Source organism: Anopheles cruzii, chromosome 2 (assembly GCF_943734635.1).
Source record: "Anopheles cruzii chromosome 2, idAnoCruzAS_RS32_06, whole genome shotgun sequence".
NCBI lineage: Eukaryota > Metazoa > Arthropoda > Insecta > Diptera > Culicidae > Anopheles > Anopheles cruzii.
The window spans coordinates 40,051,627-40,068,603 of NC_069144.1; the positions used below are offsets into that span (position 1 = coordinate 40,051,627).

Below are 16,977 nucleotides of genomic sequence, written 5' to 3' on the forward strand. Positions count from 1 at the left end.
TTCTGAGCACATCCGAAACCGTTTACAAATTTCCTATTTTATGATCAAGTGACCATAGCAAAGACGGTAAATTGTTTACCTTTACTGCTTTGCTTTGTTTGCACATTATTCTATACAATTTTTATTGTAAGGACCTATTAAAATTTAGCTATTGAAATAGTTGTTGTGTGAGAAGTTGTTCATCGATGGTCCGGAGAAAATTCTCTGGACATCTCTGGAGTGCAGTATTCCTCAACGTAACAAATGTGTTGCTTCTTCTCGGCCTCCGTTCGATCAACGTGGCCACACATCGTGCAGCTAGGAAGTGATTTTTTATTCTAGAAAGAGGTAAACTTCTATTACACACGGATGATGGGAATAGATTGCGTTGGTTTCAACTACTGACCGCAATTCGAATGGCCCGCTCCTGACCGGTTAGTAGGTTTGGCTTCGGTTTCACCCTAGCGTTCACCTTGACGCCATGTACCCTTTCCATGTGTGTGTTAAAAAGTCGGTGATGCTGAAATGTACGCCCACAGCACTCATAATTGTCCTGGTAGGTGATGCACACGTGGTTGTCGTACTCCTCCGGGGAAACAAAAGCGACCAAGCATACCCCGCACTCGAGGTGCTTCGGATTGGCGTGATATTCCCGGTGTTCCTGTAGTGCCTCGTCCGTCTCAAACGATCGTACGCAAATGTCGCACACGAAATACGTTTGTATCTGCATGGAACGGGACATTAGGAAAATTTAGAAACAGCAGCCTGGTGGGACCATGCCAGACCATACTCCTTACCATATGTTTTTTCTCAATGTGCAAACGCATCCTATCCTTGCGACCGTACTGTTTCCCACAGTACTCGCAGCTGAGCCGTGTACCTTCGTGCACCATTTTCACGTGTCTGTAGCGATGATTGGCCGTCTTAAAAGCGCGCTCACATTGATCGCACTGGTACTTCCGCTCGGATCCGTGTGAAAAGAGATGTTGCTGCAGTAACTTTTTGCTACTAAAGCAGGCGGCGCACTGATCGCACTGCTCGCGATCCAGGTTCAGGTGAATAGACCGCTCGTGGTTATTGCGTTCCGTCTGAGTGTGAAACGAGGAAGAACAGTATCTGCACGTCAACTGTGTCATACCGGAATGTCGTTCCAGATGAACGTCATAGGTGGCGCGCCGCGTCAGTTGAACGCCACAAAATTCACAAACGAACAGGTTGTGATTGTTCTTTTTCTTGTGTTGCGCGAACTGAAGCATCGTTCTAAACCACTGCAAACAGTACGGAAACGGACACTCGTATCCGCCGCTTGGGTTACTCTCGTTTCTTTTGTGCTTCTCGCAGTGCAGTTGGAAGGCCACCGTGAACCTGGTTTTATAGGAACACTTGTCACAGTGAAGACGATCAGCTTGAAGCGAAGTTCTTGTACGTTTTGAGCGATTCCGCCTAAAATGATCGACTTGATCCTGTTCGTCCGAAAGTTGTGATTCACTGCAAGCCGCATCGGATGGTTCATTCTCCTCGTCTTCATATTCTTCCCCTAGCACCAAAGTATCACTATCCTCCTCCGTTTGCGATGTAGTTCTGTGGAAACCTTTTTCGTTTATCTCTATCTGGAGTATTTTGTCCACTTTTGCAACAGGCACTAAGCTCTCCTCTCCTCCTTCTGGTTGATAGCAGTCATCGTCCACCGGTACCGCAGCCAGCATGTACTGATCGAACTCTGCAAGCAAGTCATCAACGGACGCGTTTTCCTTATTACAAAGTCCCAGATCGCTTAAAAGTATGTTTAGCTGTTCCACACGGCTTTCGAAAAGGTCCACCATGCGGGTTTTATCACCGAGCTTCACCGCAACGAGCGCGGCCATGAATTCGTGCAGGTACATCATCTTTCGGCGATATTTGAAGAAAAACTCCATCACTTCCATGCACTCGATGCAAACGCTGGTCGGGAGATAACGATCAAGTTCCGGTGGAATGGTGAACGTAATTTGCTGCAGAAACGCTCCAATGCTCTCCTGAAACTCCTCACGATCGATCGATCGATCGAGTGCTACCATCTCCTCGGAAGGGGTGGGTTGTAAGCACGCCCGACACACGTTTGGAAATGTGACCAGATTGAAGATGGTCATGGTATTCGTTTTTAATAAAATTACAATCGAATCCGGGGGGTAAGCGTCGTATAGTATAGAACTCCCGACCCTGTGCAGATCTATTTTTGTTGTTGTCCTTGTTGACAGATTGAAAGCTTTTTCGTTAATTCCCGCCATTTCGAAAACTCTGGCGGGGAAATAGTTTTCAGAAATCGCTACAATTTGGCAGTCGTTCGAAATAGTCAGTTTTCGCTACGAGCTGCGATTATGGGTTACTTTTAAATGAATTTATTTCTTCCGACCTATGGCGATCAGGAAAACGATTGATTAGTACCCTTTTCTTTCTACAAAGCTGAATCGTTTCTGTCGAAAATGAGAAGCTGACATCCTTACAGCGGGCCAAACAAGCTCGCCTCCGAATGCATCGTATAAGTGGGAACCAAAAGCCTTAAACTTACACATCGTTTCTGATTGGTTTATAGAACAAAACAATAACCGATAATCAGGCAAAAATAATTGGTACTATTTTTTTCTCAATCTGTTCATCGGTGGTACCGTAGTATCGAACGATACAATGTAGACGTGCGCGAACCATTGTCACGCCTCTGTCATCTACGTTTGCGACGTCTGTCGTTTGGGAGTTTTTTTAGAGTTGCGAAGAAAAGTTGCCGTAGGAAAGAGCAGCAGCAATAGCAGTAAAAGCAAAAGTAGCAGCATTAGTGGCAGCCGCAGCATTCCGGACGCGATTCAGCATTATTTCACGGCATTCCGGACGCGAGCAAGTGCGGCAGCAAAGTAAAAACGCCACCAGCCCAACGCCTCGGCGCCCCGCAGCATAATGACGCTGCCTAGCAGTTCCCGGGTGTACGCGGATGTGAATTCGCACAAACCACGTGAATATTGGGACTACGAAAACTACATCGTCGACTGGGCGAACCAGGATGACTACCAGCTCGTGCGGAAGCTCGGCCGGGGCAAGTATAGCGAGGTTTTCGAGGCGATCAAAATGACGAGCAGCGAGAAGTGTGTGGTGAAAATTCTGAAGCCGGTCAAGAAGAAAAAGATCAAACGCGAGATCAAGATCCTGGAGAACCTCCGGGGCGGCACCAACATCATCACGCTGCTGGCGGTGGTGAAGGATCCGGTTTCGCGCACCCCGGCCCTCATCTTCGAGCATGTGAACAACACCGACTTCAAGCAGCTGTACCAAACGCTTACCGACTACGACATTCGGTACTATCTGTACGAGCTGCTGAAGGCCCTCGACTACTGCCACAGCATGGGCATCATGCACCGCGACGTGAAGCCGCACAACGTCATGATCGATCACGAGAACCGCAAGCTGCGCCTGATCGACTGGGGGCTGGCCGAGTTCTACCACCCGGGCCAGGAGTACAATGTGCGCGTGGCGAGCCGCTACTTCAAGGGGCCGGAACTGCTGGTGGACTACCAGATGTACGACTACTCGCTCGACATGTGGTCCCTCGGGTGCATGCTCGCGTCGATGATCTTCCGCAAGGAGCCGTTCTTCCACGGTCACGACAACTACGACCAGCTGGTGCGCATCGCGAAGGTGCTCGGTACCGAGGACCTGTTCGCCTATCTCGACAAATACAACATTGAGCTGGACCCGCGCTTCAACGACATTCTGTCGCGCCACTCGCGCAAACGATGGGAGCGCTTCGTACACTCGGAAAACCAGCACCTGGTGTCGCCGGAGGGGCTGGACTTCCTCGACAAGCTGCTGCGCTACGATCACTTCGAGCGGCTGACCGCGCGGGAAGCGATGGAGCATCCCTACTTCGCCATCATCGTCAACGGCCAGATGCCGCCCCCGGCGACCTCGTCCACCAAGGGCAACAACTAAGGGGGCGGCCACCACCTTCGCCACCTGCAGCACCCATCGCCAGCCTCCGTCTCCCGTGCGAACGCTCGTGCGCAGTTCGAGCCGTTCCGCTTCCGTTCCGCCTCCCCGAACCTTGCCCTCCGCCCTCGGTCCTACCTTCTATTCCGGGGTCTTGTGCCGACCGTTACACGTCTCTGCGCCACCACCACGCCACATCCCGTGGGTCGAACGGTGGCCACCATGCTCGGGTTCGTCATCGGCGGAGCAGCGCACGGAGTGGGCTGGACGAGCGTTCGTTACGCGCGGGGAAAGGAATTCATATGGGGGAGGACCGATGATCGGCAGTAGCACTGCTGGCCGCCGCCGCAGCAGCAGCAGCCAGGGGGAGTAAGTAGCGCTTCGATTGGTGCCTCTGCTTTTTGTTGTTTTTTGATCGTTTTGGGTGGCAAACGAGACGAGTGGCCGCAGCAGTGTTTGGTGTGGAAGGTTGTTTTCGGTGGTAACATGGAGGACGACAGTGGAGAGCGTAAAGTACGTATAACCAGGCTTGAATCGACTAGATTAGAATAGGGTCTCAAATTCAGGAGCGAAAACATCAGACTAGTAAACCGCGAGGAGAGCGCGCAAAAGAGCGCGAGAGAACGGAAGAAGAACAAAATAATAACAATAACAACACCTTCCTGTTCCTGTTCCTGTTCCTCTTTTCTATCCTTCTTTTCAACCACCCCCCCCGAATCCCCGTCACGTTTCACATCCAACAGCGTAAAGAGCAACAAAAAAAAAGCATAAAAATGGGAGAAAATTGAACGAAATATGGAGCAGTGTTATTTGTAGAAATAGTGGATGGTTTAGTAGACTCTTCAACCGCAGGGCCGGCCACACTAACGTGCGCTAGTGAACTTGTTTAATTTGCCAGGACAACCGTTTCCGTTACCGTTCCTTAGCCTCTAGCAAAACCACCCAAAACGGCCAGTTGGCACCGTCGCCTGGTGTCGGTTTGGTTCTGTTTTCTACATTCGTTTTCATGCGCGCCTCGTAACGTAGCTTCCGGCTATGGTAGTGTTTGCGTGGCTTCATTTTTTTCTGATATCTATTTTGCGACTACCGTTATCGTCTACCTTTTGCCATGGCAGGGGATTTAGCAGTTTTATTTCTTCCGAGACAGTGCAAAATACTGTACCGCCGAGAAGCTAGTAGAATTACCATCCCGCGGACATTTACACAGCGTTAGTAGTTCATTACTTCATCAGTTCCGGCGTTTCCGGCTCCCGATATCATTCGCGTGCACTGTTATTTCCTCCGCGCTCGCCTCACCTTTTACGTTCTTTTCCTTGCGGAAGCTAAGTTTATAACATTTTTTTCTCTGTCTTTTGTAATTAAAGAACGAAATCCATTAATAAAAACAAACACAACATACCCCCAAAAAACCAGTCCGAGTATGCGCTGCGCTAGAGGAGCACGAGGCAGGGACTATGTTTGGGCCTTCCCCGCCATTAGTTATCCCCTCTTTACAATCCTGCAATATCCCGATGGTTTGTATCTGTATCAACTGGGTTCCATTGTTTTACTTGTGCCGTTTCCGATCGACCTACAATATAGATCCCGATCATCGAAGATGCATTTCCGCTCCTCGGTGTCTCGGGTGAGCTAGTAATCCCTCAATCTAAGCTAGCGGTGAAAATCAAACGTCCCGTGATATCATAGTGCCCCACCGTGTTGGTTTCCGTGTGTTGGTAGAGAGTAAATTGATCTCACACACTTTAGACTGGCCTAATGCGTGAATATTCGTGTTGTGTAAGAAGATCTTCACCGCGAATGATGAGTAACGCGGGTATTCGTCATTGGAATGCGAACGCCAAACTACTACCAAGTTCAGTGGCAACGAGGCAATTTATTCATCTTCACACAACGAATGCCCGATTCACAATTTGCGCTCACTAATGGGTATCAGCTTTTGTCAGCTTTTGCTAGTGATCATGGGATCGTTAAATTATTCGCTTGTATTTAAAGGTTAAAGGCCCTCATGAGGACCGCACCTAGTAGCCCAATTACAGTACAAAACAATAAACACTGTTGTTTGGACAACTGATTTTTTCCATAGTTTTTATTATCTGTATCCAGATAATACACTTAAGAAGCCAATTTTACCTAACAATACTCGGTAAAACATGTGTCGAACATTGAGCTTAATGGTAATGGCCAAACTGGTTGAGAAGCTTCTTCCTTCATGTCACGTCCTCAAGCTTTACCGTTGGTTCTATGCTTCCTTCCGGTTGCTCATCTCCGCAAAGCAGCTCAATACTCAGCATGTCAAGTGGATTCCCTGTGTTTGCCTGTCGGCACACCTGCAGATGCTGTCGAAGAGCCACCTTCTTCTCGAACCTTTCGTCACAATTTTCACATTGGTGCGGGTGCGGCTACGAACGAAGGAAAAGGGGTGTTTCAAGTACGGCTTGTAACCCGCGTTACGCTTCCACGCGACTACCTTGTTCATGGCGCGAAACTGACTGAGCAGTGCACCTTCGGGCGGTTGTACTCGTACGTTCACCTTCATCCCGTGGCGAATCAGCATGTGGTGGTTGTAAAGTCTGTGCTGGCGAAAGTCCTTCCCACAGCACACGTAACTTTCGCGGTACGTGATGCACAAGTGCTGTGCCAACTCCTGTTCGTTGAGAAACTCCTGCAAACAGGTGCCACACTCCAAAGGGCGGGGTTTTCTGTGCCGCTGCTGGTGCCGTTGCAGATCTTGGTCCGTTTCGAATGTCGCCAGGCAGATGGAACAGTAGAAGTAGCTTTGAAACTGAAAGGAAGCAATCAAACTGGTTAACGATGACTGGCCTACAGGGAACTAACGGGTGCTACGTACATTATGTGCCACTTCCAGATGGGCCCGCAATATATCCCGGCGGCTGTAATCCTTATCACAGAACGTACACTGATAGCGAAGATCCTGATGGATGATCTCGTGATGGCGCCGCATATGGTACAATGTTTTGAACGTCATTGGGCACTCAGGACAAGCGAACATTCGATCGGACAGATGTAATCGACGGTGGCGCGCGACATGTTTGTTCCTGTATCGGGAAGGAATGTTATTATTAGCTGATCTGTGGACAAGATTCCCATCTTGAGTCGACAAACCCCTTACCCACGGAACACCATTCCACAGTCATCGCACTGCCACTCGATGTCCGGGTTGCGCACGTGCTCCTTTTTCAGATGATCAGCCAGTTCGTCCCGGTCTTCGAATGCCGTCCGGCAATAGACACACTGCAGCGGGTTGCTCTGCTGGTGGCGTTCCATGTGCCGCTTATGCTGTGCGAACGATGGCTGCTCGTTGCCGCATATTTGGCACTCGTACAGTTGGTGCTGATTCTGGATGTGTCGCCGGCGGGTACCCTCATTCGGAAACATATGCTCGCACATCTCGAAGGGGCATTTGAGCATTTCGGCCTCGGCCTCTTGCTTCACTGCTTCCTCCATTGGTTTGCGCTTTGGAATACATTTTTTCTTCATGTAGTCAACGTCCCGTGGTACTTCCCTCGCCAGCGATTCTTTACCCACTAGGGGTGTACCACGTTTTCTTTTTCCCAGCGGGGCGGGACGTGTTGTTTTTCGAACACCGGAAGTGGTGGTTTTTGTTTTTGCTGCTGGCGAAAGATAGCTGTTGACCAGTGCCTCCGGATCGGATCGTTCATTGCGATCGTCCTCCGCACCTGAGAGCGGTTCAGGTTCTGCTTTAACAATCCTATGGGGAATGGGCAGCGGTGATTGATCCTTTACATTGGCTTCGTCATCCTCCATAGCGGACAGCTCGAACGAAGGTAGCTCATCGAGAAGGGTGGCCAGCGTGGCATTTTTAATTTGTTTCCCACAAACGTTTAACGATTGGAGCACCTGCAGTAGGTATTCGCCATCGTTCGCGAACAGCTCCACAAGCCGCCTGGAGTTGGAATATTTCAGTTCGGCCAGCCCAACACAGAAGCGCCTCACGCATCGTAACTTTCGCTGGTATTGATGAAAGATGAAGAGGGCTTCAACACACTCAGCGCAGACACTAGCCGGTAGCAAGCGTTCGAGATGATCCGGTGCAATATTCTGCTAAGTGCAAGGAATGAAACTGATAAGAACTGCGACACGGAACTGCAGTGGGTAGCGCTTACCTTTGATTGGTCCTGGCACAGACCGATCACTTCATCGAAACGTTGTTCGACCGTACCATCAAGTTTGGTCACGTGCTCACGAATGGAGGTAAATCGTGCTCCAGAATTAAGATTTGGCCGCAAACAGTGGGCGCACACGTTGGGGAATCGTTGCAAACGATACGTTACCATCTTTCATCCGGCGTAGCCCTACAACCTTCGCTCAATTGGTATTTGTTTGTGGTACCGAAGAAAGTTCCAAAACCAAAGCACTGTAAAATCCGTTGGCTTTAACGCCCCACGGTGATCGTACGACGGAACAAGCACAGCATCACTGTCGATTGTTTTTGGATATCGATCCCGTCATACGTTTGTATACAAACGGAAGGGCCAAAGAACTGAAACACTGAAATTGACAGCTCTTTTTTTACCATGAATTTGAATAAAAGGTAACCGTCGCCAGCGAATGGAGTTCAACGTTAATATACTCCCAAATTTATTGATTACCTTCATGTATTTTCTATTTTAACATTCGTTCGAGTTTGCGTTGACAAAAAGCAACAGAATAGCAGTAACGGCAATTCCAATACAAGCATGAAATCGGGATGTGCTAATCGAAGGCTCTAGCTGTCAGTTGTCCTTTCAAAGTAATGCTTCATTGGCAACACTGCCTTGTTTTGAATCTCAACTTAAAATCGCGAAGTTAAAAGCGCGAATTCCGGACACCATAGATTTCTGTTACTGTTTGATGAAAACTGCAGCAGAATCGCATCGAAGCACTGGTTTACCCTCGTTCTGGAGTAGCTGGGATCGCAGACCAGCGCCACAATTCGCTACTAAAATGCGGCTTCAAGAATGGTTTTGCTTCGATAGAGGAACAATTCTTTTGCCTTGGCCTTCACAAATTGCCAGAGTGCGGTGGCAAATACTTTTAATAAAACACTTGTTCATTTAAATACAATAAATATGTTTATGTATTTTTCTGGTTTTATACTTTTACACCTTCAGTTTTACTACGCGACAACACAACAGAAGAATAAATTTAAATCGTGAACATGATTATTAATAACCGTGAACTGAGTGGATACTGAGATTGGCTAGAGAGTTACTGAGGTACAGGAGGGCTGTGTAGCAAAGTGGACGAATTTGACCGCCAAAACTGGAGAGAATTGATTTAAAGCCTTCAGTTTTCGTTTCCCTCGCTGTAGTACGAGTTGAAGTTGATTCTGTTGGGAAAAGGAGAAAGAAAGAATGGGTAAATGGAAAGACTCGTTTTGGAAAAATAATAAGACCATTTTACCTGTGTATGAGATTGATGAACCTCTCCGAAGTGCTGGACGTGGCAGCTTCGTTGATTTTTCGCAAAAGCGTCATCAGTTGGTTGGTGAAATCGTGACGAAACTGTTCGACCCGCCCGGAGAACGTTTCGGTCGGTGCCATTGTAGTAGCATCCTGGAAGCAGAATCACCAAACGGGTGTGCAGTGTTAGGGCCGGAGTTAACCTTTTTTTATCGTGCTAGCACCGAACGTAGGCAGAAAACGATGACCATGAATCGGTAGTAAAATAGAGAATGTGCTGGATGAAATTGTGCACCTTGAACTACGCAGCTATAAATTTAACGGTTGATTAATTGCGAGATGGCGTGTGGAGAAACGCATCAAACTTGATAAAGTTTTGTTCACATTTTGCGTTCCCAACAGTCTTAAGGCAGCGGCACGAAGAATCATTCGAGGTTTAGTTCATTAGGTTTATCGTTAGTTAGCGATGTGTGTCCACAGCCAAACATGCCCCTATGACCACCGATGCATACACCACGACTAGCTAAATGGGGACATTGTATTAACGGTGTACTGCTATGACGAACCGATGATTGAAATCCATCGTTAGTACCATTGTTTAAGGCAGTTCGGTTAGGACGTTGGAAATTGGAATGATGTGACAAAACGGTAACAATTTTGCTGCAAAGATCAATCCCCCCGGTGGTGGTACCTGCGATGCGTATAGCTCGTAATCGGACTCGGAAGACAGTGAGTAGTCGTCGCCCGAGGCAATCATGCACGTCAGCTCGGCGTCAACGAAATGGCGCTGTGATTCCTGCGGTGTATGTATTCGAACCCAAAATGGAAACAGGCAACACACAAGGACAACTCGAATTGATGCAGCAAGCAGTTCGATGCAGCCCCGATTAGCATCGTCCATCCACGCGGAAGACATGTCCGGTCACGCGTTCGGAGAGGCCGCAGGGAGGCGCAATGAAGTTGGAATTTGAAAGGAATGGATCAACCAAAGCGAAACAGGAAGCGTCCAACAATCCACGGGAAAAGAAACAACCAAAAATCCACACCAAAATTCAAGTCCAAACAATCCAAGGAAAGACGAAACAACCGAATGTTATAATTAAAGTAGAATTAATAATTTTATCAAACCATTTAAAAAACGTGACAAAATTATTTGGAACCAACAAGGACAAAAATGTAAAACAGAGCAAAATGGCAAAAAGAGGAGAGAGAGAGATAGAGAGAAAGAGAGAGGGAAGAAAGAGAAAAAACGACAAAGGTTGAAATACTGTTTCACAAACACTTTGCCCCTTTGCTCATATTAGTTCTTGGTCAAAAATCAAACCCGCCTAATTGCTACCAGACTACCAGAATTGGGATTTGTTTCGAAAAACTTGAGCAACTACCGCCAACACTTACCGCCAGAAAGTCGCAAAATTTGATACAAATATTGCATAGATTGATAATCGGTTTCAACAGCTCCGGTGTGGTCAGCGTACAGTTCTTCAGACACTGGTCCAAAAAGTCCTGATGATAGATCAGAACGTCGTCGATATTTTTCACCTGTTAAACGATGGAAGGAGCAAAAAGTTATCAGTGATTGTAACCTGGTCACTTAGCGCCGCCGCTTCTTGCCTGTTTCATGTTTTGATAGAAGATATGCCAATTCGGTTCGATCACCTCGATCATCATGTAGGACTCGAAGCTCTGGATTGCGATCAGCATCTTTTGGCGCAACGTAAACGCCGATCGATACAGCTTCGCCGTGTTGGGCGCAAACTGACGTGTTTTGTTGTTGTCGATCCACACACGGCACAGCATTCGTTCGACGTACTTCAGGTAAAACAGTTGCCGAAAAATCATCTGATACTTGGAGATTGTCCACAGGTTCAGCACTATCGAGACGGGCCACTTCGCTTTGTACGAGAAGGCGAAACACTCGATTCCCTTCAGCTGCGAAGTATCCCCGAGCGCATCGCCGAACGCATCCTCATTGTCGACGATCTTCGAAATTTGCGTAACGATCCCGTACGGTAGCAGTGTCGTCTTGAGGTCATCGTGATATTCGTCGTGCTTGGCGGACGACAATCCCAGTGTGACGTCGAGCAGATTGGCAATCCTTATCGGGTGCAAACTGTCCACATCCTTCCGCAAGTCGTCCTCGACGGCGTCCATGAATTCGGTAATAAAGTCTCCCTGTTGCAGGAGGAAGTAGTGCTTGACGGAAAGCAGACGGCCCATCAGATCGTACTTGTTCATGATCAGGTTCAGCAGGGACGACGAAGCAAAGTTGTACGCCTCCTCGATCGCATCGATGTACGACTGATCGGCGTGCCGGTAGCCGAACGGTTTGCTGACGGGAGAAATGGCCGGGTGGAGCTCATCGGCGCTGCCGCAAACGCGCACCACGTTCAGATACTTTCCGGTGCGCAGTATGATATCGGCGTGTTTCACCAGGAAGCACGGTACCTTCTCGCATCGGATCGTGTACTGTTTCTCCCAGTAATCGAGCAGTTCGTTCTCGCTCAGCTCCATTACGTTGTGCTCGATAAGGAACTCCTGCTGCGGATCATTGATCACCCCACGGTGGATCCACAGCTGCAACATTTCCATGAACGGCACGGCTGCGGCCTCAATGAGCCGCTCGAGGACACGCTGCGTGTGATTCGTGCCACTCGTGGCCGTGATGCGATTGTACAGCAGTGTAAGCACTTGGCCCCCGCGGCAGTTAGTGGCCCGTATCTCCGAAACGGTCGCCGCCAATTCTTCCATCGTGGGAAAGACGGGTTTCAGAAACTGCAGTAACCGCTGCATGGTGAGGCCAGGGCGACACCGCAAATCGTCGAGCTGCGCGATGGAAAGATAATAATCGGTCATGATCGCTTTCAGCACGGACCGGAGTGCCTGCAGCACGAGACCCCCTTCGAGGATGCTCGACTCTTCGATGAACTGCTGGACGCAGGCAAAGTTCGTGGCAAGCGGCAGTATTTCCTGGACCATATCGCGACACGAATCGGCAAGTTGGGGCGAAAGTTGAAATTCGACACGTGCCGCCGCCGCCAGAGGATCGGCCGAACAGGAGGGAGATTTTTTCGGCACGATTAGCGAACCTTTGACACCCACCAGACACCGGAGCAGTTCCTTCAGTACGATCGGTTCCTGCGAGGCGACGGGAATTGCGGCCACGTTTTTGCTTTGCAGCGGATACAGCTCGTCGTAGTTGAAGTTCCACGCCACTATCGGGGCTTTCTGGTGGGTGAACTCAAAGTACGGTCGTCCCAGCTGATGGTGACTGGGGTCAAGGGCGCATGCCGTCAGAGAGGCAACATTCGAAGAGGATAACCGATTGATTGCACCGCCCGTTGTGGCCTGCACAAGCTTCTCCTTAATCTCTTGCACATTTTCTGGGGTCACTTGGTCGTTTACGATGCGTGTGGACGAGAGTGGGGGACTTTCGAACAGAGAAACACGTTTTTGAACCGGTTCAGATCCCGTGCCCGGAACCGTTGTTGTTCTCGCCGGGGGCTGCGATTGCTGGTTGTTGGTGGCTTTCTCCAGTTTTGCGTTTTTCAAATCTGTCGCAAAGCGCATTAACACCCGAACCAGCACGGGATACGGCTCTTCTCTGCAAGAACACGGGTGATGTGCGAATTATTAGATGAATAGTATATAGTATATAGTATATAGTATATAGTCCCTTGATTCTGTACTTACGCATTGGCCTTGGCGAACATTTGCACGTACTTGGTACCATTGGGGATGCCCTGGAATAGCTGATCCAACAGGGCGGAGAGCTGCTTTTTCGTGAACTTGCCATCCCGATTGAGAAAAATCTTTACGATAGTGTCCACCGAATGTGTGGCACTGAAACAAAATGGTGTTGATAATGAGAAGCTGAAACATGCCAATTCTACGGAAATTGCGGCACACACCCAGATGTTTTTATCAGCTCGCCAAGCAGCTTCTTCACTACGGTTTCCGACATGGCACACGCACAGCTCGGACGACCGAACGCAGAGTCGTTTTTCGAACAACCCTCAGCGGCCTGTTCCACAAATTGGTGCACAATATCTGTTTATACTAAGTTACTTAAATACAAACTCTGTGGTCTGTTTACACACATCTGACGCGATGCACGAACCGGCAGCTGACACTTTGACAAGTGTTTTGAAACCACACCAACGGTTTCTGTACCGTTCCGTACCGAAGTAAAAGATGCGTGTCTGTTGTTTTGGCGTTATTTTCATGCAATCCTTATTTCTATTTCCTTAAAGTTTTACCTTATATTAATTTGAGAACGATCAATCGAAGAAAATCTGCATCACAAGGCGCGCGTCGACGAACGATGGGTTGTTGATCGATTGTTCGATGAATGCATTCGGAAGCGACCCTGAAACTGTCAAACGTGAACGTCAATCTCACTTCTCATCAGCATTCTCGCAATCGTTTTGCGTGTCTGGATCAGTGAGATTTCTCTGCACGAAGTATGCGATAGTATCAGACTAAAGTTGCGCTTTCTACAACTTTTCTTTGAGTTTCTAAAAAGTTTGCCCCTCTCTCGGTTTATCTTCCAGTGGTAAGTTGTAGGAACATCTTCACACGGGCCTTTTTTTGCTACAAGTGCTATCGATTTGAACGAAACGAGGTTAGAACAGGATCGGTTGCAGATGCCGGGTGGTTTTTTTCTTCCTACCTCTTGAGGGATACTCTTTCGCGACAGTAGCATTATTGTGATAAGCTCGTTGCCGGTGCCTTCGTGGCTTCTTGTAAGCGATAAGGAAGACACTTGCACCGCACACGAAATCAAACCTACACATTTCCTGACCCCGTATTAGGCGCATGGCAACGTGCCAGGTGGGAAGAATGATGCAAATTATGCAAGCTTCTTCGTCATCACGCCTTCTTCCGGCAAGCTAAATAAACGTCGTCTCGTTGATATATGACGCAGAGCCCAGCAAAGTCGCGTGGTGCAATGTCGGGAAAAACTGACGTTTGATCCAATATTTTTTGTTTTCATCTCAAGCAGTGAAACAAGTTTGAAGAATGGTTACTGAGACAGTTAAAGAGGAACCTGTTGGTTGCGAGGCAACCGAGGAACCATCGAAGAAGGCGTCCAAGAAAGCAGCAAAGGATGCGGCAAAAGCCGCAAAGGTAAGACTCCTTTCTAATTTCCCAGGGCTTTCGAGGTCTTTACAGTACGTTCGCGTGTGTCCTAATTTTAGAAAGCAGAACATAAGGCAGCCGCAGCGGAAGCTTCCGGTGCGGCCGATGCTTCCGTCGATGATTCAGGCGTGGATTATGCGGCGGAAAGGTATGGAGTGATGAAAATGATCCAAAGCGTCGAAAGGTACGCCGACCGTTCGTTCGTCGCAGTTTCGGAACTGGCCCAATGCAAGCGGGAAGCGGTGGTGTGGGTGCGGGGCCGTGTCCATACGTCCCGGTGCAAAGGCAAACAGTGTTTTTTGGTGCTACGCCAGCAAAGTAGCACCGTACAGTGTTTGCTCGCCGTCAACGATACTGTCTCGAAGCAGATGGTCAAATTTTCTGGCAGCATTCCGCGCGAAAGTATCGTCGACCTGAAGGCACGCGTTATTCCCGTCGAGCAGCGTATTGAGTCGTGCACGGAGCAGACGCTTGAACTGCACGGTCTCGAGCTGTTCCTGCTTTCGGCTGCCAAGGCGCAGCTTCCGCTACAGATCGAGGACGCGTCGCGGCCCGAAAAGTCTGACGACCCCGAAGCGTTAAAAATTCGCGTCAACCAAGACACCCGACTGGACAACCGAGTGCTGGATCTACGCACCCCCGCCAATCAAGCCATATTTCGGCTGGAGGCGGGCGTTTGCAAGCTCTTTCGCGACGTGCTGACGGCGAAAGGTTTCACGGAGATACACACGCCGAAAATCATCTCCGCTGCCAGCGAAGGTGGCGCAAACGTCTTTACGGTCAGCTACTTTAAAGGTAACCGAACCGAAAGCAGCAAAGAAGTCGAAGAAATTGAACTGATGATCTTTCGTTCCTTATCGCAGACTCGGCGTACTTGGCACAATCGCCCCAGCTGTACAAACAGATGGCGATTGCGGCCGATTTTGACAAAGTGTTTACGGTCGGAGCGGTGTTTCGGGCGGAGGACTCCAACACCCACCGGCATCTGACGGAGTTCGTTGGATTGGATCTGGAAATGGCGTTCAAGTACCACTACCACGAGGTCCTGGATACGATCGGCAACACGTTCACGGAGATGTTTAAAGGGTTGCGCGATAAGTACGCCTTCGAAAGCTAGCCCGGGGCTCGTATCTCGGTCTGGCTAATTGAGTGTCATTTTGAATGTTTTTCTTTTAGTTACGCGAAAGAGATTGCCGCCGTCGGTCAGCAGTACAACGTGGAACCGTTTAAGTTTCTGGAACCACCGCTAAAGCTCGAATTTGCCCAAGCGGTCGCAATGTTGCGTGAGGCGGGCGTTCAGATGGAAGACGAGGAGGACTTGTCGACGCCGAGCGAAAAGCTTCTGGGCCGCCTGGTGAAGGCAAAGTATGACACCGACTTTTACATGCTCGACAAATTTCCACTCGCCGTGCGGCCTTTCTACACGATGCCCGATCCGACCAACGCCAAGTACTCGAACTCGTACGATATGTTTATGCGCGGCGAGGAGATCCTTTCCGGGGCCCAACGAATACACGACCCGGACTATCTGATCGAACGCGCGAAGCTGCACGCGATTGACCTGTCGAAGATAGCGGCCTACATCGATGCATTCCGGTACGGATGTCCACCGCATGCCGGCGGTGGAATCGGTATGGAGCGAGTGGTGATGCTGTACCTCGGGTTGGACAACATTCGCAAAACATCCATGTTCCCGCGCGATCCGAAACGGCTAACGCCGTAATCGTCAGAAACGGTTCCCATAAATGAACATCATGCTTAAATAAGAAGAAGGATGCAAGATCGAGACCGGAACGGGTTAGACCTGACGCACACATCGAGCACCGACTGACTGGCTGGAGGGGCCTGAGTTTATTCGACGTAAGAATGGTGAAACGAAAATCAACACTACCTTGGGAATAAATTAAACAAAATCTTATCCACGAAACTAAGAAGTACGGATTTTTTTATCGTTTTTTTCGGGGTAACTAGACCATACTCTAAAGGCTTAAAAGCTTTAAAAACAAAGCACGTGAAACGCACTGGTATTGGTGGATCAAAGGAGGCGCGTGCGTCAACTACGGAATCGTCCTTTCAACAGGTGCTTGCTGCCGGTGCGAGGTGAAATTGTTTATTCATGCCCTTGCCGGTACTTTGCGACGGATGTAGATGTGTCGTCCGCAGTTGTGACAGTGGCGGAAGTCAACTCACACTTCTACCAGCATACAACTACACACTATGATGTGTCAAGTGGGTGGGGGGAAGTGGGCGAACGGTGGGCTCACAACTGACTCAGAGTCGAGAATCACAAGCTGGAAACCAAAACATTACCCCGAGCAACGATAAATCGGCAATGTAATCGGTTCTGTTCCTCGCAGTACTCGCTAGGCTCAGTAGGCGGCCGTTACTCTGTTCCTTCGTCGATTAGCGAAACGCGTAGTTTAGTATAACAAAGAATAACATCACCCTGCGACATCGTAGTGCAGCCTCTGGGGGGCGT

General features: G+C 49.0%; 5 protein-coding genes across 6 annotated transcripts; 2 read left to right on the forward strand and 3 right to left on the reverse strand.

Annotated features, from left to right (window-relative positions):
• Positions 1-99: 99 nt before the first annotated feature.
• LOC128279056 (zinc finger and BTB domain-containing protein 41) lies at positions 100-2,108 on the reverse strand. Its single transcript, XM_053017777.1, has 3 exons — positions 777-2,108; positions 386-703; positions 100-317 (listed from the first exon to the last, which is right to left on the reverse strand). Exons 1-3 carry the CDS (start codon positions 2,106-2,108, stop codon positions 180-182), a joined length of 1,788 nt encoding a protein of 595 aa, XP_052873737.1. The 3' UTR covers positions 100-179.
• A 625-nt stretch (positions 2,109-2,733) lies between these two features.
• Positions 2,734-5,528, forward strand: LOC128269409 (casein kinase II subunit alpha). Its single transcript, XM_053006865.1, has one exon. It carries the CDS (start codon positions 2,908-2,910, stop codon positions 3,934-3,936), a length of 1,029 nt encoding a protein of 342 aa, XP_052862825.1. The 5' UTR covers positions 2,734-2,907; the 3' UTR covers positions 3,937-5,528.
• A 565-nt stretch (positions 5,529-6,093) lies between these two features.
• LOC128279058 (zinc finger protein 652-like) lies at positions 6,094-8,309 on the reverse strand. The gene is made up of 5 exons (XM_053017778.1): positions 8,079-8,309; positions 7,064-8,013; positions 6,782-6,989; positions 6,401-6,715; positions 6,094-6,332 (listed from the first exon to the last, which is right to left on the reverse strand). Exons 1-5 carry the CDS (start codon positions 8,247-8,249, stop codon positions 6,141-6,143), a joined length of 1,836 nt encoding a protein of 611 aa, XP_052873738.1. The 5' UTR covers positions 8,250-8,309; the 3' UTR covers positions 6,094-6,140.
• Positions 8,310-9,163: 854 nt separating this feature from the next.
• On the reverse strand, positions 9,164-13,320 carry LOC128277972 (gamma-tubulin complex component 2 homolog). The gene is made up of 7 exons (XM_053016590.1): positions 13,268-13,320; positions 13,050-13,199; positions 10,971-12,960; positions 10,755-10,898; positions 10,048-10,152; positions 9,358-9,509; positions 9,164-9,283 (listed from the first exon to the last, which is right to left on the reverse strand). The coding sequence occupies exons 1-7, from the start codon at positions 13,318-13,320 to the stop codon at positions 9,241-9,243; spliced, it is 2,637 nt and encodes an 878-aa protein (XP_052872550.1). The 3' UTR covers positions 9,164-9,240.
• A 473-nt stretch (positions 13,321-13,793) lies between these two features.
• Positions 13,794-16,417, forward strand: LOC128277686 (aspartate--tRNA ligase, cytoplasmic). 2 transcript variants are annotated; one of them, XM_053016182.1, is made up of 5 exons: positions 13,794-13,911; positions 14,362-14,486; positions 14,558-15,293; positions 15,362-15,596; positions 15,675-16,417. In XM_053016182.1, the coding sequence occupies exons 2-5, from the start codon at positions 14,379-14,381 to the stop codon at positions 16,219-16,221; spliced, it is 1,626 nt and encodes a 541-aa protein (XP_052872142.1). In that variant the 5' UTR covers positions 13,794-13,911; positions 14,362-14,378; the 3' UTR covers positions 16,222-16,417. The 2 variants fall into 2 exon arrangements, with proteins under 2 accessions (XP_052872142.1, XP_052872143.1); XM_053016183.1 differs by having other exon boundaries at positions 13,800-13,911; positions 14,359-14,486.
• The last annotated feature ends 560 nt before the right edge of the window (positions 16,418-16,977 follow it).

Coding starts and splice junctions, on each gene's coding strand:
- LOC128279056 (XM_053017777.1), bottom strand. CDS start 2,108: ATGACCATCTTCAATCTGGTCACATTTCCAAACGTGTGTCGGGCGTGC. Junction 704..776: donor ACATTGAGAAAAAACATATG/GTAAGGAGTATG, acceptor CGTTCCATGCAG/ATACAAACGTATTTCGTGTG. Junction 318..385: donor AGCGGGCCATTCGAATTGCG/GTCAGTAGTTGA, acceptor ACCTCTTTCTAG/AATAAAAAATCACTTCCTAG.
- LOC128269409 (XM_053006865.1), top strand. CDS start 2,908: ATGACGCTGCCTAGCAGTTCCCGGGTGTACGCGGATGTGAATTCGCAC.
- LOC128279058 (XM_053017778.1), bottom strand. CDS start 8,249: ATGGTAACGTATCGTTTGCAACGATTCCCCAACGTGTGCGCCCACTGT. Junction 8,014..8,078: donor TGTGCCAGGACCAATCAAAG/GTAAGCGCTACC, acceptor TGCACTTAGCAG/AATATTGCACCGGATCATCT. Junction 6,716..6,781: donor ATCTGGAAGTGGCACATAAT/GTACGTAGCACC, acceptor GCTTCCTTTCAG/TTTCAAAGCTACTTCTACTG.
- LOC128277972 (XM_053016590.1), bottom strand. CDS start 13,320: ATGTCGGAAACCGTAGTGAAGAAGCTGCTTGGCGAGCTGATAAAAACA. Junction 12,961..13,049: donor ATGTTCGCCAAGGCCAATGC/GTAAGTACAGAA, acceptor GTGTTCTTGCAG/AGAAGAGCCGTATCCCGTGC. Junction 10,153..10,754: donor AATTTTGCGACTTTCTGGCG/GTAAGTGTTGGC, acceptor CATACACCGCAG/GAATCACAGCGCCATTTCGT.
- LOC128277686 (XM_053016182.1), top strand. CDS start 14,379: ATGGTTACTGAGACAGTTAAAGAGGAACCTGTTGGTTGCGAGGCAACC. Junction 15,294..15,361: donor TACGGTCAGCTACTTTAAAG/GTAACCGAACCG, acceptor TCCTTATCGCAG/ACTCGGCGTACTTGGCACAA. Junction 15,597..15,674: donor TTTAAAGGGTTGCGCGATAA/GTACGCCTTCGA, acceptor TTTTTCTTTTAG/TTACGCGAAAGAGATTGCCG.